Consider the following 25,721-nt stretch of genomic DNA (forward strand, 5'->3'; position numbering starts at 1 on the left):
ATGTGACTCATCACCCTGAGGGCTGCTGTAGGAAACCAGCTGGATGTGTAAACCTGTATTTTGCTCCGTAGCGTGATGTGCCGGGGCAGAAATGCAAGTGCCTGATTCCGTAAGGCTGCGGTGGGTGGAGTTCCGCAGTGTTCCCCGCGGGAAACAGGAGAAGATCCTCCGGGTGCCGGAGGCGCTTGACGAGCGGGTGGGGGGAGCGAGGTCAGTCCTGCAGGGCTGTCCGTGTGTCCATCTGCCAGTGCAGCAGAGCAACCTCAGTGTTCGGGGCTGTGTCCTGGAAGTGCAGCACCTGGGAGATCAGACAGTCCTTTCAAAACCGTACAGTTACATAGATTTAACTTTGGAACCACTTCTTTCACTTGTGTACTCTGCTGAGCTCAGCCTGGCCGTGTTCTGCAGCTGCAGTTCTTACACTGTGTGTGATTTTAATGCAGATGTGTGAGGCACTTCAGAATTTACATGGTTATTTACTTGTTATTTGAGATGCTGCAAAGAAGATCTTGTCATGACTTCGTTAGTGTGCTTGCTTTTAGGAAAAACCTATGAGATATAGAAAAGTTTGAGCTTACATGTGAGATGCACATGGTTTTGTATTTGAAAATATATGTATGGATGATTCCTTACAAAAGGCAAAGTTGAGTTTATTTAAATTGCAGTTAGAGACACAAGAAGTGCAAAACTGATTATATACAGTATATTTGTTGTGATAGGCATTTTACTTTTGATCACATTCCTTTAGAAATAGAACATGCACTTCTCCTTATTACTGCCTACTCATTCGACTTGTGACTCTAGACTGCTAATCCTGAATGCATCTTTCACTTAAAGTATTTTCTCTTCATTTGATTACTTTCTAAGGTCTTTTCAAAATCAATTATTATCATACCTTTTTCCCCCCCCAAAAAAGTCCAATGCACTAGATGGCTAAACCTGGGTCTAAGTTGCTTGTTTGTTCCAGAAGATCTTTACTTGTGTTCTGGTGTGTCGTAGTGTGTGACTTTTTGTTAAATTGCTTCTGTCTGCTTCTCATCAGTCTTGTCAGGTAAATCGCGTTCTATTAAATAAGAAAGATTGTACTACGTATAATCTACCGTACTTTTTAACCTGTGTATGTAAGTGTCAAAATTAAAGCTTTCAGTGCAGCATTAACAACTTGCCTTTTCAGTTTTGAATGTGTAAGGGTGTGATTAGACTGCGCTGTAATCTGAAAAGTCACTCTGTCTTTTATGTTGGGTTTTTTTGGTGTGTGTTTTGGGGTGTTTTTTGAATCAAAACAAGCTGGAAGGAGGACAAACAAGTAGCTCCACTGGCTAGGATCTCAGAACCCCACTGAAATTCCCAGACTAACGATATTTTGTTTTCATGTTTCCAAATACTCGCTGACTAACCCCAGCAAAAGGATGTACCTCTTTCACTCTGGGTCTGTAGGTGAAGGCTCATCCCTGGTAGAACTTCAGGAGGTGTTTTAACCCAAAGGGTACACTTTACAAATCGGGCGGGAGTCATCCTCAGTCCCTTTGTATCTAAAACGTGTGAAAGCTCAGAGGCAATGACTGCTGCAAAATCCTTCTGCATCTTTGTGGAAGTGGAGAAGCGCCGCCTTTGGTTGCTGGCCTGGCCACATGGGGTGGAATTTACCAAAGCTGAGTTTACGTGGGCTGCTGCAGGATGGTGCTGGGCTCCGGCAGCTCTTCTGGCTTCCTATGAGGTTTATTATAAACAGGTGACACACATGTTACTCTGAAGCAAAATATGTCCAGACAAACATCCCTGTGACAGGGTGTTCACACTGGCGTCCATGGGTACTTCTGATATCAGCAGTGTTACCATATTATAGCTCTTCGTCATCACCTTGTTACTTCTGCTGCTTTTGGTTCACCTGGGTATATCCCTTATTAATCTCGTTTTTGGTACCCATCATTGGTTCAGCATTATCTTTTTCACCTGAGGGCACAGATGTCATTTCATTATGCAAGTCAAGCAGTTTCACTCTCTTGCGGATGTGCTATTCTCTCGGTTTTCAAATGGTAGCTGCCATTAGTTAGGATGAGGCAATAGCAAATTATTCAAGGCGGTTATAATGTACTTTACAGCTTGTTGATACCAGGACACATTTCCACCTCAGCGGCACGTTTCATATGAAAGAAAACCAATTACCTTGTTTTCATTTTGAATTCACAAGCCTTTGCATAGCAGTGCTCTAGGCTGCTTGGCCGAGAAAGCCGCAGGTGGGCTGCAGGGTCTGATGACATTTAATCAAGATGGGCATCAGCGTGATGCTTCTCAGTTCTAACTGCGTAGAATTGCTCTGCAACAAGGCAACCAAGGTGCAGCACCAGGCAAGCTCACTAAACTCGGGGCAGCAGAAGAAATTGGAAGGATAAAGATTGTTGTCTGCCAGCTGTGCATCATGTATTGGCTTGGGGAGGGTCTGCAGGAGACACGGGTGCTTTAAAGCCTTCCTGTATTTAGCGTTTAGGAGCAATGATGTAAAGTTTCCCTCTCTACTAGTTCAGAGGTTTATCACTAATCTCTGCGTTTGCTGCACCGTGGTCGTTGTCTACATAATGCGCTTGTATGCAACATCGTCAGGCCTTCAGAACGAACCGGTGCTATTTTGCATGCTTTGATATTATTACAAGTATTTTTTGTGTCATAATTTACTGTGTTATGAATGTGACAAGAAAGCTGTTTGCATGTCTGCCTGATGAATTAGGTTGTCATTCTTGTAGAGCAATAATGTCGTAGGAAGCTGGTGTCTGAGTGTTTGAGTTAGCCTTCCGAAATGTTGATGTGTTCTGGGTTTTGTTTTTTTCTTTTTTTTTTTTTTTTAGGAGCAAAGAAATCTGTAACTTACAGTATGAGGAAATTATATAAAATGACAAAGGGATGGTTAAGGAAGACATCTTGAGTCTTGACATACTCTGTGTGGGTAAATAAATGGTACTTTTTATCTAAATGTTTTGCAGATGTTGCTTTGTCTACATGAGAGGATTAAAGTGTATTTAAGAAGTCTGTTCTAATAATTTACGTGCCCAATTTTACTGTTAAATAGGAACTTCTGTTAGTAGTGGAAGGTTCGATGGCAATAGGGCAAAGGAATTATACTCTATAAATACCGAAATGAATTTTCCTGTATAATATAGCCTGGATTTTCAGAAACCCTGAGTGAAAAGGATTGATTGTACATATGAATTAAAAACCAAAGCCACTAATTTTCTATGTATTGCTAACTTTATTTTCCTGAATACCCACAGGCTCTTTCAAAATATTCACTGTCCCATTTTAGTTCTGCCAGAGACTTATGGAACTGGAAAGTCCATTGAGTTTTCAGTAGATATGAAACTGTCTTCTCGAAATATGCTATTTCTGCGCTTCCAGGTTCACCCTCAGGATTCTGCTGAGGGTGCGTGCTGGCTGCTTCTGCACAGCACGCTGGAGGAAAAGTCAGTTTATGTGTGACGTTCTGAATCCAAAAACTTCCAGCGACGACTTTCGGCGTGGGGAAGTGCGGCGATTAGAGTGACGCACAGCGGGACGCACAGCAGACAGGTGCACGCACAGACAGAGGTCGTGTTCAGGAAGGAGTGCCCAGCCAAGCAGAGCAGAGCTGAGCTGGGCTGAGCCCTTCTTTATTAGTCAGTGACGATTTATAGGATTTACAGATGCGGGCCTGGACTAAGATGTTACATAAGATGTTTTTCCAGTAATTGTTATTAAAACCACACCACACTCATGTTATGTTTGTTTCAGTTATGTTCCCACTCATTCACAGGCCAGGCCCGAGGACATTGACACATCCCCTGCGCTTGGGATGGTCATCCAGCCCGAGATACCGTTCTCACGAGTCTGGGCTATCACTCTTTGCAATTATGAGAAACGTACTTCAACACAATCTGTCCAAAGCCCTTTATATTTTGCTGTGATCTAATTACGTTAGTATCATTTCTTTGACCGTCCAGATGGTCATGTTAGTATTGACCTTCCTTTATCATCCAGGTGGCTGGAACCACACATCTTGCTTTCCCACAGGGAAGTGTTTGAAATGAGAGCCTTGTCAGGTGTCGGACCCTCTCATCATACTCGCGTGTACCTTGCACAACTGCCCGGCTCTTGGAGTGTTGTGCAAGTGTTGGGGTTGGGAGGAAAGTCCTCCTGTCATTGACCTTCAGGATCTGCTCGTGCAGGTGTCTGAAATGCGTGTTATTTGGTGGAAGATTCTATCGAAGCGCTTTGAAATTGGGAATTTTATGAACAAAAGTACCTGTTGTTTGATTCTTTTATTATTATGTTTTCCTGAAAATACTGTCCACAAAGATAAAACTTGTTCTCCCTTGCTTAATTGAATTAGGTAAACTAAAGAAAATTGGACTTGTGCATAGCATGTTACATTAATCGTGCCATTAAAGAATGGACATTTCTGGCAGTATTAATGTGTGACGCAGTAAATTTGGAGCATCTGTTGTAAATAGAATGTTTTCTGCACTGAATCAGGTGGGTTTGCCAACTTTTGATGTTTTTCTTAATAGGAAAAATTGAGAGAACACTTCATTTTATTTGTGAGAGTGTCAATGGTAAAAATAATTTAAAGTAAAAAAAATGGAAATAAAGTGTATCTTTCCTGATTCATATGTATTTGCTCCTTGTCTCTTACGTGATCAGGATGGCCATCTCTCAAGCTACATTTGATTTAGCGATCTCACTTAAAAATATATATATATATTGGAATGAAGCTGGCTGCTAATTGTTTCCAGGGAGCAGTTCAAAGCATAAACTTAAGGAGACAGAAAATACATTGTTGTATGTAACGTGACATGTCCTTTTTTTTGTTGTTTGATTGGAAAATATTATTACAGTGAAATAGTAACTTTCTAAGGTAATGGGTGGATTTCTAACATTTTGCATTATCTGTTGATGATAAATCTAGAATTTTTAAGACAAATCCCCTCCAGTGTGCCTTTGCTGAGGCTGACTCTGGTTTCTAAGGTGGCACATCCTGCAAAAGAAGTGACTTCAACCAGCAAATGTTTGTATGTCTGGTACGAGCAGCCCCTGTCCCTATTAGTAAGGGGCCAAAGTCCACAAAATGAGAAGTTTATATTATAAGAATTAGGGAATTTTAGCCAGTGCTTAAATTAAATTAACCTTGTTTTTTGGCTGGATTATTTTGTTTGCATGAAGAGGTTCCTTTCTGGACAATCTAGAAGTATTTTATACAAAATATACACTCTCCACCTTAAAATTAACCGCATATATAGTGAAGACCTGAAATAGCTACCTAGGTTTTTTTACATTTCAGCATAAGGTCTAGTAAAAAGGAATCTGGAATGAGATGTTGACTTATTTAGGTTTGGAAAGTTGTTAGGAACAAAGAATACTGATCCCAGTGGTTGAAACAGACCCTGAGAGATACAGAGCCCTTGGACAGATGAACAGCACGAGGAAGGATTCAGGATGGAGTCATGACCTTCGGGATGAAAGAGTTCCCAGGTAAGAGGTGCAGCGCTGGCAGAGCTGCCTGCGTTAGTCATCTAAGGAGGTGGCACTTGGGATTTTTGGTCCCAAATGAAGTATGCTGTAGGGGAAATTGCCTACAGAAGACTGATTTATTTTTTTTACACCAGCAATTGGTGTTAGCAAATTTTTAGTAGGGCCCACTGTATTACTTAGGGCGAAAGAAAAATGAAAAAATCCTCATATGTGAAAGTCTCAGGACACACAAATAATTTGGAAACTGAAGCTGACACACGTAATGTATCAACTCCTTGGAGGAAATGGTACAATTTCAAAACTAACCCTCTGCATGAATAGTCAGCAGGTTTCATTTATTTATGTATGTTTAATGTAACCAAACGTTTTCTGTTCTGGGCTTGCTTTTGTAGTTGTGTTTATTGTCTTTCCAGGCCGTGTGGGAAGGGTCCGAGCGAGCCTGAGCTCCGTGCGCAGCGGGTGCTTGCTGCTGGGGGCTTGTCCTCCACACATCAGCGCAGTCACTGCTACTGAAACTGTGCCTTCTTCTCTGTGCCTGTGTGAATTCTGTTCCTGTAGTCGAACTTCTGGAAAATTAATACTGTAAGCAGAAAAATATAGTAGTTTTTGTGTTTAAAAAATGCCAATTGCTGCACACTGGGTTGTTAGAAAATTATTCCATGTACTGAATATATTACCAGATAACTGAGGCTAATAACTAAAATATTATTCCAAATTTTGCCTCATTTATTTCCTCTTTGTCCCTACACAAAACTGTAACTATTGCATTTTGGTAATTCCCTCAAGGCTGCAGGGTTCCCTAGGTGTTATATAGAAATGTATAAGCTCAAAGGGTCAAAAAAGAGACATCTGTGCTGCACAGCTGGAGCAAAAACTTATCCACAGAATAAGCAATATCACCAAATAGAAAAAAAAAAAAAGTAGGCAGTGTCAAAAGTAGACACTTTGGCCTTTTAAAGAGCTCATTGCTTCCTCCTGTAACAGTGCAAGTAAGTGAAGTTTTATGTCATGGCCCATACTGGGAAGTAACATCATTCAACAAAACCACCCTGTACTACTCTTTTTTTTTTTTTTTTTTTGATGAAAAGATGAGGATGGGCCTTTTAAAACCTGGTTAAATAACAGCACCACAGGATGTGAAACCACTGGATCATAAAACTGTTTCAAGCACTGGTTGAGACAGATCCTGTGTCATAAGGTTGTCCAACATCTGGTTGAGAATTCTTACCAGCAAAGCATTTAATCTCATGCTTGGCTTAACACGCACACATTGCTCCCGTGGCTGGGCAGGTACGGAACTCCTTGTTGAGACGTACGACATGCAGCTTGGGCTTGAGTGTCCCAGTGCAAACCGCCGGTGCGGTGTCTCGGTGCACTGGGACGCTGCTGAGCCCCTGAGCCCAGCAGCTCTGTCCTTCTGGTGGTTTGGTTTGGGGTTTTTTGTTACTTTGAGGTTGTGGCTGTTTTCCCTTCTATTAAGAGGGTACCTTGGAGGTGTGTGTGTACCAGAGCTTTGAACAGAGTATCCCATGAGGGTATCTCATCCTTAGAGGCTCAGTGTTTCTCCGCCTCTGCAGTTCCTCGCTGCGAGGACGAGCCGCACTTAAATCTAGAATTTAAATGATGAAATGCAGTTGTAACTCTGGGGAAGCATTTAAAAGAGCAGCTTTCTTTTAAAAGCCATTATCAATACAGTTAAAGATAAGATCCTGAATATTAAAGTAAGGCACATTTAGAAGTGGTTTTGGTGTTTTGCTCCTGAAATGGTGGTTCAAAACCTTGGAAGTCAGCAACGAGTCATCCTGATGTGTGAGGACGAGCTGAGCTCAGCTCCCGCGGTGGAACAGCCGGCTCCATCCGAACCTTGCTAGCTAAGCAAGGGCATTTGTTCAAGAAATAATGTTCTCGTAGGAAAAACAGGAACATCCTGCTTGCTGTTTAGCAGCTAATTGAACATTTTTATGTGCAGCAGATGCTGTCGGGTGTCAGACCCGACCGCCAGCCTGGCTGTCCCGCTGCCCGTGCCTGGCTGGTCCGTCCCAGGTGTGACTTTCCTGCCATCTGAGCCGGCCCGGTTTGTCTTAAGTGGCTGAAATACCCACTGCATATCTTGATTTGGCTTCACGGGCTTGCTCTGTGTATAGCAATGTAACGGGTCATTTCTTGTTCTTCGGAGAGAGTTTTGCAGATCCCAGATTAATAGTTCCTAGTTTACTCCATCTGCTGATTCGTTGCCAGTTTCCAGTCTGTGCAGTAAATCTTTGTGAGACAAGAAGGTCCTTCCTCATCATCCATATAGGCTGAAATCTTAAACTGAACTCTGTTCTGTAAATCATTTATCACTGTGCTTTTTAGAAAGTGGCCTACCTTTCCCCTTGAGGCCATTGGTCTTGGATGTATTTATGTTTTTGGCCAAGGGCCATGGATGAATCATAGCCCAGCGCAGCTACAGTCTGAACTCCTCTCTGTTGTTACTGCAAAGTACTTTATGCAGTTGTTAGAATGTTTTGCTGTGTAAAACTTTTAAGAGAAGGGAGATTGATTTCTGGCTTGTTAGTTGCTTTTGAAGTTCCTCAACAGTATGTGGAAAAGATTTCTTGTGGTCATTCAGCTGTAATCCACTAAAATAACTGGGGATAGTTGCACGGGAAGTTAGGACGTGGGAATATGTTACTAACTCTTTGTTGTAATGAGGTGTGTTTGTTCTTTCGCGAAAAATAGTCACTTTAGCTTTTCATTCCATGTGTAACTTTCCTGTTTATACCTTCCTGCTCCATTTCCGTACTGCTTTGTTCTATTTTTTCTCCTCTCAATTTTCAAGTCTTTTCATTTCTGTTCTTCAGACATCCCTCTTTGCTGGTTTGGCTGTTCCACCGTCGATATTCCTTCATGCTCCATTCTCTTTTTTCCTGTGTAACAGTGCTTTCATTAAAGGCAACCAGGCAGATGATTTATTTCTTGATGCCCTAAAAGGTTTCTTTGTAATGTTAGAGCCTGGAGGCAATCAAACTACTCAGGGTTTCCGTAGGTGAGTCAGCAGCAAGGGCCTGGCTGGCTCTGGGTGCCCTGCAGTCCCTAACTCTGTCTCACGCTTCACAGGGAATAGACGAGATGACACGGGATGAACGGGAAATCAGAATATGACTGCATACATAACCTGGATTCTGGCTTCCACTTTTCCTTCCAGTCTTTAATCTCAGTATTGTGTCCCTTTATTAACTTGCCTGCTGTTGTGAGCAGCCCCTTTGGCTAACAGTATGATGTGCGGCTGCTCCTGAGCTCCGGATCTGGGGAGCGCTGTGCCACACAGGATGCTGACTCCTTCCACCCGTGTGTGTAAGATGTGTTCTGCATCACTTGCTCAGTTCCCCATTTTCCAAGTATTATGAGTTGTGATTCCGCCGGGTGGCTGGCTACACGACCCTCCAGGTACCGGCTGTATCGCATGCACCTTTGTTTCAACCGCAGAGACGCTGTTTTTCACCTGTGCTTCAGTGAGGTTTCTGTTTCAGTTTGCTTGACCTTTGCTGGCCATGGATGTGACTAACGGATGGAGTACCCGCTGCAGCCTTTCCAAAACCAAGGTGTAGCACACAGCTCAACAGGTGTGATTCATTCCGGCAGAGAGTGGGACCTGATAGCATCCCCCGACAAACATCGCTGCCAGACTGGGAAGATGAAGTTGGCTGCAGAGGCCAATAATCCTGGGTGGCTTAGGGAGCGGAACTGTGAGGCCTACGTTCTTTCAGTTGATGGAGGAGGTAATGCTAGAGCCTGTTCTGACTTGGGAAACTTTAGAATAAACATAGCACTTGGGGAGTGTCCAGCAGAGGGGGATCCAAGCAGGGTTGTGACTCATGCCTTTTCCCAGCAATTAATTTAAAAATAGAATTGAGATTGAAATATGCTTTGAAGGTCAGAATGCCAGGTCAGCGTGTGTCTGATAGTTTGTCATGGGTAAGGTGTTCACAGAGCACAAAGCATTCTTTGTTTTCAAATTCACTTCTGCTGGACCTATATTCTGAATATGAAGAAAATGACTGTTGTATTATCTACTGCAGGAAGATGAGGCGCTACCTTTGTAGAGCTATTTTCTGGTGTATTTTTTGAGTGAACAGCTGCTCTTTCACTTTTGATACTGTGGTTTCATAAAATTTTGCAGTGACCTTATTTACCTGTTTTTGTAGATAAAAATCTACAGCACAGTTGCTCACTGATCCTGAACTTGATGAGTGCTGTAGGGAGATGCTGGAATCGTTCTGCCCTTGCATGTTTTAACCTCTTACTCAGGCTTGTTAAATCAGAAATGTTAAGAAATTGATTAAGTTTTAGTACATGAGCAGGAAGCTGCTTCAGACTATACATTCTGAAATTATTCATAAAAACTCCAAATACTTCAGTTAGGTCTAAGAACTTACGTGTCATTTTTGGCTTCAGAATCCAGGGTTCTGCCAAAACCTTTTCATTAATGGTGCACGGCTATTTTGACAGTTATGCACATTTTTTCTGAGGAAATGAAGGTCACGCAGCTGCAAAGACCAATATTCTGATCTGACTGAAACTCCATGCAAGTGTAATGGCTATAGAGGGTTCTTCCTGGTTTTAGATTTGAATAGAATTTGATTCTAAGGAGTTCACAACCATAAGGGACTGTCTTTAAAGAAAAAAGTCATACCACTCTGTCTTTGATTCCTTCACTTGCCTTTGTTGGACCATAAGACCTTCTTTGGAAGACTTGAGCCTGATGCTTAAAATATGTCCCTTACTCAGTTCAACAAGCTAGGTAAATATTTAACTTAAATATCTCATTTTGGCTTTATTGAATTAATTTGTATTACCTCTCTTACATGGAATCTATCTAGCTCTATGGTGTACTTGGTAAATTCGAAAGGTTGTGTTCCCTCCTGCCAAAGTTTCTCCAAACCTCCCATTTTCAAATGAGTAGTGCAGCACGAGAAGGGGCCGTTCAGTGTGGTTTTGTTTGTGGGTGTGTGTTTTTTCTGTTCATCTTGCCATCCTCAGGCTGTCCTGCTCTCCCACAGTGATGCACTGTGGAGCTCACTCCCTGTACCAGACAACAGTGAGAGCTGAGAACTCGGTCCCTTTTTCGGGCGCTGCAGGGCGGGAAGAGCTGACCCGAGTCTGGGGCACCCGTGGCAGATGTTGAGCCTGCAGGTTCCGCACGCCATGGCCAACTCTGGCCCTGCATCCCGGGGGGAGAAAACTGCCCAGGAGAAGACAGTCAGTAGCAATTCCACTGTTTGAAAGAGAGTTTGTACAGACAACAGCAGATGATGAAACCACTGTTCTTTAAATTCTTATGACATTCTTAAGTGGATTATATTTAAAGGTTGTACTTGCATAGGTGCTTTTATAGTGAAGCATCTGTTTTCTTCTGCTCTACTTTTTGTTGTTTAAAGAATGTGTCTCCTCTGTTTCTTGTATAGTTTGTGACTAATTTCAGCAGGATTCCCTTTCCAATATAAAATTGAAAATGTGTGTGTTAATTGTATTAAAAACAACAGGAAGAAAACCCCAGAACCCCAAACCTTTCTACCTCCCGAGTTCTGACTAAAACGCTGTGATGTGCCGGCTGATGTGCCCGAGCGGTCCAGCTGGGTCCCGTCCCCAGGAAATGCAGCGGTGAGGGCACAGCTGGACCTGCGGAGAAAACCCCCTTGTTCTGATGAGGTAAATGACCTTTGTCTGGAAACCGCTATAGTCAGAAAGAACTGAAAGTGCTCAGTGATTGTCCAGATCAGACTCCAGGAGCTATAAAGTTGGCACACAGAAACAGTATGAAAGTTGGTGCAGGTATTCCCATCCAACAGATGCGACTAAACTTGGTTCTTCAGTGTGATTTCCTGGTGCACCTTCAAGCTGATGGGTGGGGATATTCAAAGGGGCTTTAGACAAGTCTTTTGGTGTCCAGTTCCTTTAGGGCAGGCATGTTACTTTTGTCCAGTGACCTACTGCTGGTTTCTTTGGTTTAGAAGACATTCTGGTGACTAAATAACCTTTTCTTACAGCCTTGAAATGACTGTAAATTATGTAGTTTTCAAGGAGTTAGTATGTAAACTCTTCAAATAATTTCACGTCTAATCATGAACTGCAACCTGTTAATGATTTTAATGATCCCAATTGCACTAAAGTTTCTCTTGTCCTATGTGAAAGTTAAGACACAAATCTAAGAGGGAGTTATATCTATTGTATGTATGTGTTTGCTGCACAAGAGGAGGGGCAAAATCAGAAACCAAGCGTATAATAAATAGGTTACTCTGAATATTTACCGACATCTGTGTATCACTGATTATACTGACCTTTCATTTACACCAAGTTTGCTATTCAGAGCTTTGCAGTGAACCAGTTGTGGTCATTTTATTGGTGTTTAACAAAACTTGAACAAATTAAAACCAGTGGATTATAGCCAAAGACGGCTTTTAACTTGTTAATCTGACACTACTTCTTTCTCGCTCAGCTATCTTGTCTGTCTTCTATGGGAACCTCAGTAGGGTGGAATCTTCCTCTTCTCTAGAACAAAGCAAGCAGAAAGTACCTGTGGTTAGATGTTCTGACAGAACAGAGTTAGTGGTGTTCATATTTCTGTATCTCATTGTCTGCTTGAAGATTACGCTGCTGTTCAGACCCTGCTCCAGCTGAAATTAGCCTGTCTCTTTTCATCTGCCTTTGGCTGGTGGGGCACACAATTACGAAGAGGGCAAGCTTTGTCTTGAAGCGGGTCATAAATAACCATCTCCATCAGCTCCCCGTTTGGATCAACTTGCCTGTCTGGAATTACTGCAATTTAACACATTATGGTCTAATGAAATAATAAGCAAATTTAAAGTGTCTTTTTAAACCTTATGTGCTCCAGTGTTTTGAATTTGGGCGTGGTTTTGTATAAGGCAGCTTTGAGGTGCAGTGCCAATGAACAGATTTTTGCAGGGAAGAGTTTTCTATTCAGAGTTTAGCAGTGTTAACATTGAAGAAAAGACATTTGCTTCTGAGGCTACATAATTTGTTTGTGATAAAACATATTTTGAGATACGATTTTAAAAGCTGCTATCATTTGGTGTGAAATTAAGCTGTTGTATTAAAAGATGTGGACAGATGGAGCTATACATTGCAGCTGTACTGACAGACATTGTGAAGCTTGTGACAATAATGGTGGTTTGTGATAGCTTTGGAGAAAGCGTTTGCTTTTGGCACAGAAAAACAACATTGTGCAGAGTTTAGTGTATCTTGGGCTTCTCTTTAGACTTAAGGTAACTTCATGTGTTCTTGTCTGTTGTAGCAGAAGTATCTGTATTGCCGCTGTTTGAAAAACATAAGTGAAATTGCAGTAAGAAATTGGAAGAACTCAGGAGAATTCCTCTTTTACGTGCAGTGCAGTGAGTGCCAGCTGGGAAATCACTTCCTTAGAGGGGCACCTAGACACAGAAGAACCATCTCTTTGTGGCTTCACACTCGCGGTGTTGCTGTGCCCCTGCTGCTGGTCTGACAAGCTGAAATCACTTGAAAATACCTTAATAAAACAAGTTTGAGAGTTTGAGCCCCTTTCCACATTGATTATCCCTGTCCTGTTAACACTGGAGTGCTTCACAATAGTAAAGCGTATCGCTGCTGTGGCCCCTGTGTAGGGAGATACTTGCCCGAGGCATTTTTAACCAACTGTTATTACAGTGGAAACGTTTTATTTTCTTAGTCGGCCATGGAACACATGTCAGGCTTAATTTCAATAGTAATTACAAGATTAATGGTCGAGTAGGATCTGTAGAACTAGGCCTATAGACTGCAGCTGCACTTGATATAATACCTGATTTTTCAGTGATAATATCCGCGTGGAACAGGAGCGGCAACTGGAGCCTGTCCCGGGACTTGAGCCATCCCTTGGGTGCCCGAGTTTGGGCTGAAGCACAAGTTGTGTTTTGGTTCAGGTACAAACCCTCAGCCATCTCAGTCAGGTTTTGTGTTTCAGCAGTTTTTGATGGGTCTGAATCAACAAAGACCCTTTGATATCGTTCATTATGAAGTACATGCAACATGGAGAACAGATTTTAACACCCAAGCAACCCAAAAGACGGTTCATTGAACAAGGTTGGGTTTGCTTTATGAATTTGTGCATTTTTTTTTGACAGCTTGGCCCAAGCGTAAGCATGTGTTGAGCTCAGCACCTTCAGCCGGGTTTCCTTGTGGTGTGTTAGCTCTTCAGATTTGTTTGCAAAGATCTCCAGCACTGGACGACTTGCAGTTCATGTTGTAGTTTGTTGTAGCACCTGACCTCAGCCGGTCTGCGGAGCGCAGTTCGCAGGGAACGCACGGGTGACCCTTCCCAGAGAGCCCCTGTGCCCGCAGACTCTTCACACGTTTAATAAATATCCTTTTCTCAAACTTGCTGGGAGCGGTAACACCACATCCAAAGGATCAAAAGCTGTTTTGGCCTCTCCTTTCCAAGCTCCTCCTGGTCCCAGGAGCTCGCTTTCTGTCTTTGAACAAATAAACCCTTCCTACCTCTTCCCCTCCAGCAGTTATAAACAGGAGTGGCAGATTTTTTTCTTGAAGATACATATTAATAAGGTTTGTAATTAGTCTGTGGCAATTTATTCTCATGATACATACCAATGTCTCTTTCAGATCTTTTCTCAGTGCCTGTGGATTTGTTTTCCAGATTTCACAGTATTTTTCTTGTCCGGTACTTTTATTTTTTTTCTCAAATAATTTTTACATTACTATTTTGACTACCATTTCCCCAAGTATTAGATCATCAACTCCTGTTCTGCTTGCTGGTAATGAAAATATTTTCCAGTAGTCTATTAAAACACTATCAGCTTTTATAACAGTACATGGTAATATTTATATTTTTATAAATGTTATAGATTAAGAGTTTACGAAATGTATAAAATAATGTTTATGGTTGTTAATAGACAATATGCCTTTCAGTTTTTTAGCAACTGAAATCTCTCTATTAGACTAAGTGTGTTGAGTCTAAATCTGGATCTCATTTAGCGTTTGGAACACGTTTTGGCTGGCTGCTGATGGCCCTGAGATCTCATGACCTGTCCTTGCAAGGCTGTGAAAATACTTCGGCATCAGCAATTCTTGCACGATTTTGATAGATTTCTTTTTCTAGTTGGAGCTGGACAGCACAGCCCTGCCGTGGACTCCGAATCTTCCACAGAACCAAACCCGGGCTGTGTGGGTTTGTCCCGACCCTTCCCTTTGGCTCCGGCTGCAGCCCCGATAGGTGCGGGAGCTGCGCTGCCTCCACCGTTTCATATGGAAATCCCAGTTTCAGGCTCTAAAATAAACCTGGCAGTGCCTTGGTGCTTTTTTCCTTGATGAAACAGACAGTTGTGCTGCTGTTTATATACCAATGCATTTATTAGATCAGCCTATAGGTCTGTCCCATGGAGAGGAGCTGGACAGGAGAAATTCCACGAACAGAATTGTGCTGAGGTGCTTTATGGTTGTGTCCCCCTGCGCTCTTTTCCGCTTCCACCACAAATCTGGAGCCCTAAGGCTTTATGGTGGGGCTCGGCTTGACTCCTTGTCCTTTTTTCCCTTTGCAATGGAAGCCAAGAGCTGCCTGAAGCAACCTCAGTTCCTTCTGGCAGTTGCCAGGGAAAATGCAGGATTATGGGGCCTGACTCTAGAAGGTGAGTCATGTTCCATGCGGACAACAATACAATACAGAACTGATCCCCATCTCCTCCTGCTCCTTAATTAATGTATGCTAGCTGAAGTGCCTGTTGGAGAAAATGGCATTGCCAAGTTCTTCAGAGTACATCGGTAAAGTCCCAGCTCAGCTTCGGAGAAGTGGTTCTTTTGCATGTACAAGCTATCGTGTCAGTTTAATTTAATGAAATTATTAAAAGCGGGCAAAGTATTTTAGCAAGACCTGCTCCTTGGTTGCTTGGGTGTTGCCGATGTTGAAGTCGGACTGAGCTGTGCTGCGAGCGCTGGCCCGAGGAACCCAGTCTGGTTCTGGCTCCTGGCACGTTCAGATGTGTGTAACTGTAGATGGGAGCTCGCGTGCCGGGGTGTGCAGGAGGGCTCCTTGGTGACTGCAGTGATCGCTCAGCTCTGGTTTCACACCAGCCTGACTGTTGGCAATTTCCCCAGCTGGCTGGGTGAGTTATATCAAATACGACACAGGATTCGGTAAAAATAGGAGTCAGGAGCGCCAGCAGTCACCGGGAAATACAGAAACTGCTGGATCTCCCCGTTGTATCAGCTCCGTGGCTGTAGCGCCCTGTGCTTTACCGGAGCATCTGCGGACCTTGCTCCTGACCCCGTGTGTGCTCTGAGGGTGTGCGCGCACAGCTGCTGCACGGCGGTGCGGTTTAGTTCGAAATGCACGTGCTTCTGCTTTTAAAAGCTGCTTTGCCTTGTTCTGTTGTGCAGCGACCCTTTTGTCTTGTTTGCCCTCAGTTCCAGAAGCGCTTTTTAACACCCAGCTCGAAGCCAGGCAGCCCCTGCGCCAGTGTCCCCCGCAGGGCCCGTGTCTGCCTGTGTGTTCCCTGGGCGGGCTCAGCCCCGCCGCCCCTCCCGCCGGCCCGTTACCGAGAGGGGGCGGAGCCTGGCGGGAGGGGCGGGCTCAGGGGCGGGGCCTGGTGCGGGGGCGGGGCCTGGCGCGGCTCTGTCTTCCTGCCGGCCCCCCGCGCTCCCTACCTGCGAGGATGTGATGTCAGCGCCTCATTACCCTAATTATGCTGACCTCATAGCCGGGCCCAGCCAATGGGGCCGCGCCGCTGTGCCCACCTGCTAGGAGCAGGATTCCATCATTCCTGGGATTCCTCCCCGGGCCCGTGCAGCGAGCGGCGCCGGGGCCAGCGGCGCCTGCTCCGCCCCGCTCCCGGGCTCGCCGCGGCCCTGGCCCGGGAGTAAACAACCGGCCCCCGGCCCGCGCCCCTGCCGCTCCTCCCCCGGCCCGTCCGCCCCCGCCGCCCCAGCCCCGCTGCCGCCGCCCGCCCGGGAGCACGCTGGTGAGTGACCCGCGGGCCGGGAGCGGCCTCGGCCGGGGCGCCGAGGGGAAAGTTGGAGGCGGGAGGACGGGGACAGGTGCCCGCGGTAGGCCCGGAGCAGCCCCGCTGTCCGGCGTTCAGCGCGTCCCTGCTCCCGCGGCCGGGCCCGGGGCGCTGGGCGGAGTGGCGGCGGGCGGGGGAGCGGGAGCGTCGCCCCGGAGGCGCTGGCGGGCGGGACCGGGCAGCCCTGGCGGGACGGGGCGGCCCCCGGCGCGAGCTCCGCGCTGCGGGACTTTCCCCGGAGCGGGCGGCGGAGCTGAGCCTGCGCTGCCGGGGAGGGGCGGCCGGGCGGAACCACCCCGGGCCCGCCGCGGGGCTGTGGGGACGGGGGTACCGAGCCGCCCCGCCGCCGGGGCTCTCCGGGCTCTCCGGCGCCGTCCCACCGCTGCCGGGGCCCGCCCGGGCCCGTCTGCTGGGCGGGAGCGGGGCTGGTGCCGCCGCGGGCGGGGGAGTTTCCCCGGGTGAGCGCAGCCGCTGCCGCCCCGCTGCCGTGTGTCCCCCCCTCCACTTCCCGCTGCCGTGTCCCCCCCCCCCCCCACTTCCCGCTGCCGTGTGTCCCCCCCCTCCCTTCCCGCTGCCGTGTGTCCCCCCCTCCCTTCCCGCTGCCGTGTGTCCCCCCCTCCCTTCCCGCTGCCGTGTGTCCCCCCCTCCCTTCCCGCTGCCGTGTGTCCCCCGGCCGCCCCGCTGGGGCCGCTGCGCGGGTTCCAGCAGCTATGTGGAAGTTCAGCGTTAGGAAACATCCTGCTCTAAGTTCTGTCTGAAGGTTAGTGCAGAGCAACAGGAGCAAGTAAGGAGTGTTTGAGTTCTACCTTAGATTCACGCCGTGGCCCCGAGAGGCTGCGCGTTGGGCTGCGCTTTTCTCACAGAGAAATTCCATCAGGAGCAGCGGGTCCTGTGGTGAACACCCGGAATGAGACCGGCGGGCACTGTTCAGGCTTCTGACTCTGCCACTGGTGTATTCCATTTGTAGAGATGTTTAGATTTAATCTTTAGCAGTGCAGTTTCGGTCTGTTCAGTCAGGCTGGTTACCTAGAGGTAGTCAGAAGTGATTGATTTTCTCAGTCAAGCTGACCGCACATGATACTGGTGCACCCCTTTTCTCAAAGTGCAACGAATGGGAATTTAACCACCGTTTCTACTGATACTTGAGAAACCATGAAGCCAACTCACTCTCTTTCACTCTGTCTGTGCTTCAGGATTATCAGGAACTAGAAATAACAGACATATCTTAATTAGACCAAAGAAGAAAATACAAGTAAGGGCCAAGATGTCTGGAGAAGTGCCTTAGAAATAGTTTATGTATGTTAGTCTAAAGAAGATTAATTGATCAAAAGCTCCAGGGTTCCCACAGGCCAGTTTTTCTGACTAGCTTTTCTCTAGGGCAGGGAGGTGTTTAAAGAGCATTCCTCAGGAGCAAACTGCAGGCTGTGAAACCTCAGTGAAGTTCTCTTTGCAGACAGTGATACTCAGAACCCTCAGATCCAAAACTCTCTGAAATCTGGCAGCGATCTCCCTCTCCTGCCTCAATAATACATGAACTTTTCTTAAGGCTCTTCTCCAGACTTTTTGACCTTTATTTCTATTTTCCTGTCTGCCTGCTTGTGGGGGTATTTCTAGTGTGTTTTGCTTAAATTGCCGACTTCTCTCTTTCTTCTTGTTGATACACCAGTTTTGATCTCAATATCTGGCGTCAGGCCACGAGGCTTTTTGGGATCAGTTACAAGACCGGCTTTCAGTCACAAATAACCCACAGGTCTCCTGGTGGAGCGCAGGTGTCTGCGCTGAACGTTTGCGTTGAAGTTGGAAGGGAGCAGTTGTTGCTGAACCGCCGGCGTCCGCACCGTGGGGTGCGGGGTGTTTGGAGGGGGTGTTTGGAGCGGGTGCGTGGGTGCGGGGCGTGTGGGTGCGGGGCGCTGTGCTGCCAGCCGCCTCGGCTCTGCTCCCTGAGGTGAGTGCTGCGAGTGCTGCCAGCACGGGCTCCTGCACCCACCTCACGGCAGGAATTAGAAGTGCTGAGCACCCAGAAGTGCTGCTGAAAGGAGCACATCTGACCCTCTGATTGTATAGAAAATAATGGATACAGACCTTTGGGGCATCTTAACTGGAGAAGCATGTTCACGTTATAAAGTTTTGAGAGGTTCTTGTTTAAATATATGTAGCTGTGGTAACTAAACGGTTTGGACACTGAGGTTAATTTGTTTGTTTTCAGTTACGTTTGAAAGTTTTCTGTTACAAAAGGTAATTTCGGTTCAGTTCCTTTTACTATGGTTAGATATTGCATAACGTGTTAGCAACAGAATATATAACATGTACGCTGGACTGAGTGAAGTTGTAGGTACAAGACATGGTCAGGCTAGACTTTTCCACCTTCAATTTCTTGCATTTGCTAGATTTTAATTCAAAACCCATTATTAATAGTTTTCTTTTTATAATGTTAACTTGTTAAGGAGGATTTACACAACAAGAAAACAAAAAGCACAAAGTAAAATGTCAGAGCTTTGCTTTAAGCTTATAATTTTCTGTATGATAACTGAAGTCGTTTCTATTTGAAGATATACTTGTTCAAACGCATTTTCCACATGCAAAACAAGCATGGTAAGAAGAAACAAAGTACTGAATAAATACATTAAAAAGGCATTATTTTGATGATTCCTTTGGCCTGAACTCCCTCTGAAGACTGTGAGTTGAATATGCAGTAGGATGCTCACTGCTATGTGGTAATCAGACTGAACTGAGCACTTCCAGTTCACGTTTCACAGGAATATCTCAACACAGATTTATGTATTCACAAGTAGAAGCTCTGCTCTAGATGCAGCTGAAGGAACTTGAAAGTAATGTGGCTATCGAGGACACATTGAGTAAATACAATGTGCTTATCATCCTCATTCACAGTACAAATACACTCTCCCCGTCTTAAAAAATAAAAGATGTTGACCTGGTTTGCATAAAACTGTTGCTTTAACTTCCTCCCCCCTGTGAACTTATTGGTTGTGCTGGTAAGTTGAGCCTGGATTTCCTCCTCAGTTCAGCTCTGTGCCATTGACACCAGACAGAGTTTCTCAGTCCTTCTGGCAATGAGTTTGACTGGGCAGTGTGTGCCTGCATCTGCCTTGGGTGCAAACTGGAACACAGGAGGTTCCACTGAAATTTGAGAAGAAACTTGTTCCTGGTGAGGGTGGCAGAGCCTGGCCCAGGCTGCCCAGGGAGGCTGTGGAGTCTCCTTCTCTGCAGACATTCAAACCCGCCTGGACACCTTCCTGTGGAACCTCAGCTGGGTGTTCCTGCTCCATGGGGGGGTTGCACTGGATGAGCTTTCCCTTCTGACCCCTCGCATTCTGGGGTTCTGTGGGATTCCTACATGTCAGCTGCTTTCGACCTGTTTGACCATCCTCTTCAATTAATCTTGTTTTCCTTATGTTTATCTACACTTACTTCACTTTACTCCTCACTCTTGATTGTTTCTTCAGTGTCTCTTTTGTTGTCATAATGGGCTTTGTTCAGTAATCCCCTCTTTCTCCCTCCAACCTTTTCTCTGTAGTTTCAGCAGACACATGAATTCAAGCACCCAGGTATTTTCTGCGTCATTGAAAGGTTCAGCGTTTCTCTCTCCTTGGTACCGCGCAGCCGTGTGTCTGTAGTTCACGTTCCCCAGGTTTAGGAGACGCGTGTCGCTGGTGTGTGCGTTGGTGTGGTTCTTGTGCAGGTGTCTGCAGTGGCTGTTGGTCGTGCTGCTGTTCCGCGTGTCCATCAGAGCTGTCATCCGAGCATCCCAGTGACCGTGACCTCTCTTCAGATCCTCATGTCCCAACTATGTGTCAAGTCTCCTCATTTTTTTCTATCTGCACAGCGTGTCTTTTGCACAGGCCTTTTGTTCTCATCACCCAACTCTTTCCTTGTTTCTGTCATCTAGCTTGTTACTTCGGTTACTAGTTAAGGTCCATTCCACACAAAAGAATGGAAATTACTGCCACAGACATGAAATCTTTCATGTTGCTCTTTCCAATCTGTACCTTCACTATTCACCCATTTTTAAGAATTAAACATGAAGTTGTTCTCTTTATTTCGAATGTCCCCCGACATGCCTCACTGTGATTAGTAACTGGGACAGAATGAAATCCCATTGTTCAGTCTGCACTGGGTGCCGCGTTCTCTCCTGCCTTTTTATTTAAGCTTCAAACCAGCGACTTCAGGTCTTTCCCCGCGTGCTTTCCCTGGTGCTTGGAAGGTGCTGTGTAAGTCCATTAAATCACTTGACTGTTCATTTTCAAAAGCTTTAATTTCTCTATAATTTCAAAAAAAACTTAACGGGCATTTGTAAACGCGAGAGCACTCTGTGTGTGCACGGAATTTGCAAAAGCTTGAAAAAGACAGGGGAAGATAATGTGCTGTTTCGTCACACTGACGGGTCTTGTGTTCTTCAAGTGTTGCAGAACAAACTTACTGGTGGATCAGTGCTTAGTAACTAATTTGTCTTTCAGACATTGTATCTATATGATTTTATATTCCGTGTCTTTAATTTTTCAGAATGTTTCTTCGCTGCTGTGTAGGTGAGATGACGGAGTAGGGGAATGTTGGGTGGGAGCAGTCACTGATAAATGAAAGCACCCAGTAGGATATTAAACTAATGTTTGAAATTATGGTAGACAGAAATATCCTGAACTCTTGTAAAAGAGCTTTTGCTTGTGTCGTTTTAAATCCAACAGTTAGGATTTTATAACAAGAACTGGTTCCATAGTGTTTAAATCAGATCTGTCCAGAGGAAGTTGAGAGAGGTTCTCCTGCCCCTCTGCTCTGCCCTGGGGAGACCACACCTGGAATATTGTGTCCAGTTGTGGCCCCTCAGCTCCAGAAGGACAGGGAACTGCTGGAGAGAGTCCAGCGCAGCCACCAAGATGCTGAAGGGAGTGGAGCATCTCCCGTGTGAGGAAAGGCTGAGGGAGCTGGGGCTCTGGAGCTGGAGAAGAGGAGACTGAGGGGGGACTCATTCCTGGGGATCAGTATGGAAAGGGGGAGTGTCAGGAGGATGGAGCCAGGCTCTTCTGGGTGACAACCAGTGACAGGACAAGGGGCAATGGCTGCAAACTGGAACACAGGAGGTTCCACTGAAATTTGAGAAGAAACTTGTTCCTGGTGAGGGTGTCAGAGCCTGGCCCAGGCTGCCCAGGGAGGCTGTGGAGTCTCCTTCTCTGCAGACATTCAAACCCGCCTGGACACCTTCCTGTGGAACCTCAGCTGGGTGTTCCTGCTCCATGGGGGGATTGCACTGGATGAGCTTTCCAGGGCCCTTCAACCCCTGACATTCTGGGGTTCTGTGAGGTTTGTGCACTTGTGTTTTGCTGGTCTTTGTTTAGCCGGGGCAGATCTGGTGCTGTGATCTGCCATGTGTGTGCATAGCACTTCTCGATGCGGGTATTTATAGAAATTCAGCTTGGATCCAGGGTAGTTTCTGCTGCGTGCAGGTGCCTGTGTGGCACGGAGAACTAGCTGCCTGTATCAGAAGTCTCCTTTGTAAGTGTTGTTTTCTTTTTCTGTCAGAACCCTGGAAATGGGACTTTTCTCGCGTTGCTGAGGCGCGGGGGCTGCGGGCGCTGGGCTGTTCTCCTGGGCCCGCAGCACTTGCCATCCTTGCCCAGGTGGAATGAGCTTGTAGGCTTTGAACTCCCTCAGAGAAGGTTCCTTCTCCCTCATTCTGGCAGGCAAACTTTATTTCTGTCTTGAACCGTTATCCTTGGCTTGTTTTTTAATTTAGGGATAGAGGGATATTTCATATTATTTGAAAAAATAATCTGGATGTTTATAGCTCCTTAAAGGTAATTTCTGTAACAGTGTGTGCAGCATGTATTGCACTCTGGAATGTGCAGGTCTCTTTTAACAAGCAGCCCTTCAAAGAAACGCTTGAATGGACCAACAGTCTTCATAAGACCTTGACTGTTAGAGAAACACTTCTGCAGCTCTCTCATGATATGAACTTGAATAATATGCAAAGCTACAAAACCATATTGAGGCCGGTTTTAGTGAAGTTGTTTTTAAAGTGTCTAATTTCCTGAATAGAATTAGGACTTGGTTCCTGTTTCCTTCTCGCAATGTGGACTCTGTCACCAGCTCATTCTCTTATTAGGAGCGTGTTCCGGAAAGGACTGGGCATCTGCTGCTCCCGTTATTGGAAAATTACTGATAACTTGAAGAAAATAGCGATTTGTTTTCAATAAAAGACATCTTGGTATCCTTTGTGTTGTTCTTTTTCAAGAGGCTTTCTCTAAAGAGTTGACCAAAAGGCCTTGTATGACTGTCTTTGAAGTTAACGCTAACCAAAGCTGGTTCTTGCTAAATCAGTGTCACCTTTGGTTTCCTGTAGCTGCATCATCTGAGCACACAGGTTATGATATTATTTTTTCCAAATGAATTTTCACTCTGTTGGAGGAGTTTGTGTGCGAGGGTCAGGAGTCAGCAGGTGGAGGAGAAATGAAGGGGTGTTATTTTAAACTCCAAAAAAGGATAAAGCAGGAAAGAAACCAGGGGTCGAAGTGTAAGCGATGGAAGTGGAACGATGCTGGGTGCATCTATAGTGAACACTCTTCCAGGTCTTTGCTCTGATTTTGAAGAGTGTGGCCAAACGTGATACAGAGAAATATGTAGTGAAGACAGATTTAGTGAAACAAGAATCTAAGATCTTGTTTTCTAAAACCTCTTGCCCACGTGTACTGTCTTTAAATGACAGAGTTAACAACTGATGGTGCAGTCGGAGTTAACAACTGATGGTGCAGTCGGAGTTAACAACTGATGGTGCAGTCGGAGTTAACAACTGATGGTGCAGTCGGAGTTAACAACTGATGGTGCAGTCGGAGTTAACACACTGTTCCTGAGCAAAAGCCGGTTGTGATGGGGCGGGCTGATCATGCGTTTGTCCTCACCACCGTACTCAGTTATTTCAAGCAGGTTTCTTCCTTACAGAGGTCTGTGGAAACAAGACTAGGCATAATTCTTTATTGAAAAAAAAAATATATATTTTTTAAACTTAAAACCACTTTAAAAATTCTTTCTCTTATGCTTTAAAAATCTTTGATTAGGTTTAAAGACTTTGGCGTTACTTAGGCAGAGGGAGGGAGGATAGCAAGGTTTATTATTTATAGTGCTAAGTCAAGGAAATTGCTTCCCAAACATATGCTTGTTGTTAAGTCAGTCTACATGTGTTTGAGATTTCTGTAGTTGCCACTACGTTTTTCCCCCAAGTTCCCGCTGCAAGGTGAGGTACGGTAACAGCTCTTATGGCGGACTGGCATGCCAGTTTTATGAGGGAGAAAACCCAACACAATTGTTAGCAGGCGTGAGTGTTTTCTCTTTCTCCATTTGTTCTCGTAACAGTTCTGTCTATGCTGTTGCTCGCTTGTTTAAAAACACATACGAGTTGTTGGCCTTTTAACAAAGCATCTTGACAACATGTTCTCTTCCCTCCTTCCCCTTTCATAACTTTTGGAATTTCATATTGGAAATTCTTTTTTAGTTTTGAAGCTATTCATGTGAGCCTTTGAGAGGCTTGTGTAAGCTGTAATACGTACCTTTTTTTTTAATGGGAGGGTCAGTTTTTAGTATAGTGCTGAAATGTGTGTTTTTATGTAATGGGGTTAATTTTTCATATATGGGAATTAGGTGTTGTTAGGGGAGAAAAATGGGGAAAAGCAGCTACTGAAGTGTGATGGTGATTATACAAGTGACAGCTTTCTGTCTGTTGTTATCTATGCATGTGGCCAGTGTTCAACTATATGTCCGTGAGTAAGAAAATGTCATAATGGCTTATAAGCTTTGGATAATTCTAATTTGGGTGTGGGAGAGCAGAGAGTACAAGTTTATTGACTCCTCTGGATCAAAGCAATCTCTGAGGTTACTGTTTGGAACTTTGACTTTTGCAGGATCCGGAGAGGAATGGAGACTCCACTGGATGTCCTGTCCAGAGCAGCGTCTCTAGTGCACGCTGATGACGAGAAACGTAAGTCTGAAACCCAGTTCTCTGCTTTGTTGGATCCAGATGCTCTGTGCTGTATGTCAGCCTAGATGCTGGCTTTACCAATCTTTGCATGTCACTGAAACTAAGACACGTGTTAAAAATGCCCTCAGAAGCCCTTAAAAGGTCATCTTCCTCAGGTGCAACACTGGTTTGTTGCATTTGGATTGGTTAGTATGCAGGAGAGAATCATTCCTGTCATTTGGAAAAAAGGTACTTACCCATCCGAATAAAGGTGCCCCTCTTTTTCCCCAATTACATTTGCATTTTTAATAGCCAAAAAGTTGTAATGGAGCTGCTGTCAAACCAAGAACGATTTGGGAACTCGCACTCTCTAATTGTATCACTTAGACTTGTTCTTATTTAGGATTATGGAACTGGGTGGGCGTGATGGACTTGCAAAGACTCCTTTTCAGGTGGCAAGAAGCGAAGAGGTAGGCCGCGGTCAGTCGTTCGCGTAGGCCGCGGTCAGTCGTTCGCGTAGGCCGCGGTCAGTCGTTCGCGTAGGCCGCGGTCAGTCGTTCGCGTAGGCCGCGGTCAGTCGTTCGCGTAGGCCGCGGTCAGTCGTTCGCGTAGGCCGCGGTCAGTCGTTCGCGTAGGCCGCGGTCAGTCGTTCGCGTAGGCCGCGGTCAGTCGTAGCGAGCGCTTTGTTTGCCTTTCAATGCCGCTAAAAGGTGAGTACAGGATGTCAACGTTGTGATGACGCCCATTGCAGCGACAGGGCCTCATGCTGCCCATCGTTTGGGTAATACTTGTGCTTTTAACATTCATAATAAGTGTTTAAGATGGGCTAACTACTGTTAGAATAATATTCTAAGTTCTAGCAGTGTGCAGCGCTGCTTTGTAGGTCAGGTTGTTACCTGCGTGCTTAGGAAGAGATGTCTTTGTCTTTTCCTGAGTGGTGTGAGCACTCGGGAGTGTCTGAATCTTGGGTACCAACTTGAATAGGTGCTACCTAGAAAAATGCTATTTTGGATTTCAAACTGCTTTTGTGTGTAGCTGCTGTGCGTAAAATCACCTTTTCAGCTGAATTCAGCTTTTTTTTTTTTTGGTCTTTGTTCCTTTATTCTGTATATATTTTTTGAAAAATAATTGGTTTACTGCTGTTGCTAATAGACTTAGTAAAGTAATTGCAAAGTAAATAACCACAGTGTATTGGGCAAGTCCCAGAATTTCTGTGTGTGTTCAGGTAGTCAAGA

The 25,721-nt window shown here is 45.3% G+C and overlaps 2 protein-coding genes across 13 annotated transcripts in view; both read left to right on the plus strand.

The window, feature by feature from the left end:
- TAMM41 (TAM41 mitochondrial translocator assembly and maintenance homolog) overlaps positions 1-25,721 on the plus strand; it is a 106,236-nt gene that overhangs the window by 20,020 nt on the left and 60,495 nt on the right. Inside the window, exons 8-9 of one of the 12 annotated variants that reach the window (XM_065845453.2) lie at positions 2,844-2,941; positions 3,267-4,634. In XM_065845453.2, coding sequence (XP_065701525.1) covers positions 2,844-2,920 — 77 coding nt within the window. In that variant the 3' untranslated portion in view covers positions 2,921-2,941; positions 3,267-4,634. The other 11 variants (XM_065845454.2, XM_071813329.1, XM_071813328.1 and 8 more) reach the window with 11 other exon arrangements.
- VGLL4 (vestigial like family member 4) overlaps positions 24,437-25,721 on the plus strand; it is an 86,884-nt gene continuing 85,599 nt past the window's right edge. The window contains exon 1 of the mRNA XM_065845450.2: positions 24,437-24,507. Within this exon, the coding sequence (XP_065701522.1) occupies positions 24,444-24,507 (64 nt within the window). The 5' untranslated portion in view covers positions 24,437-24,443. The remainder of the gene's footprint in view (positions 24,508-25,721) is intronic.

Source organism: Patagioenas fasciata, chromosome 10, assembly GCF_037038585.1.
Source record: "Patagioenas fasciata isolate bPatFas1 chromosome 10, bPatFas1.hap1, whole genome shotgun sequence".
NCBI classification, from domain to species: Eukaryota; Metazoa; Chordata; class Aves; order Columbiformes; family Columbidae; genus Patagioenas; species Patagioenas fasciata.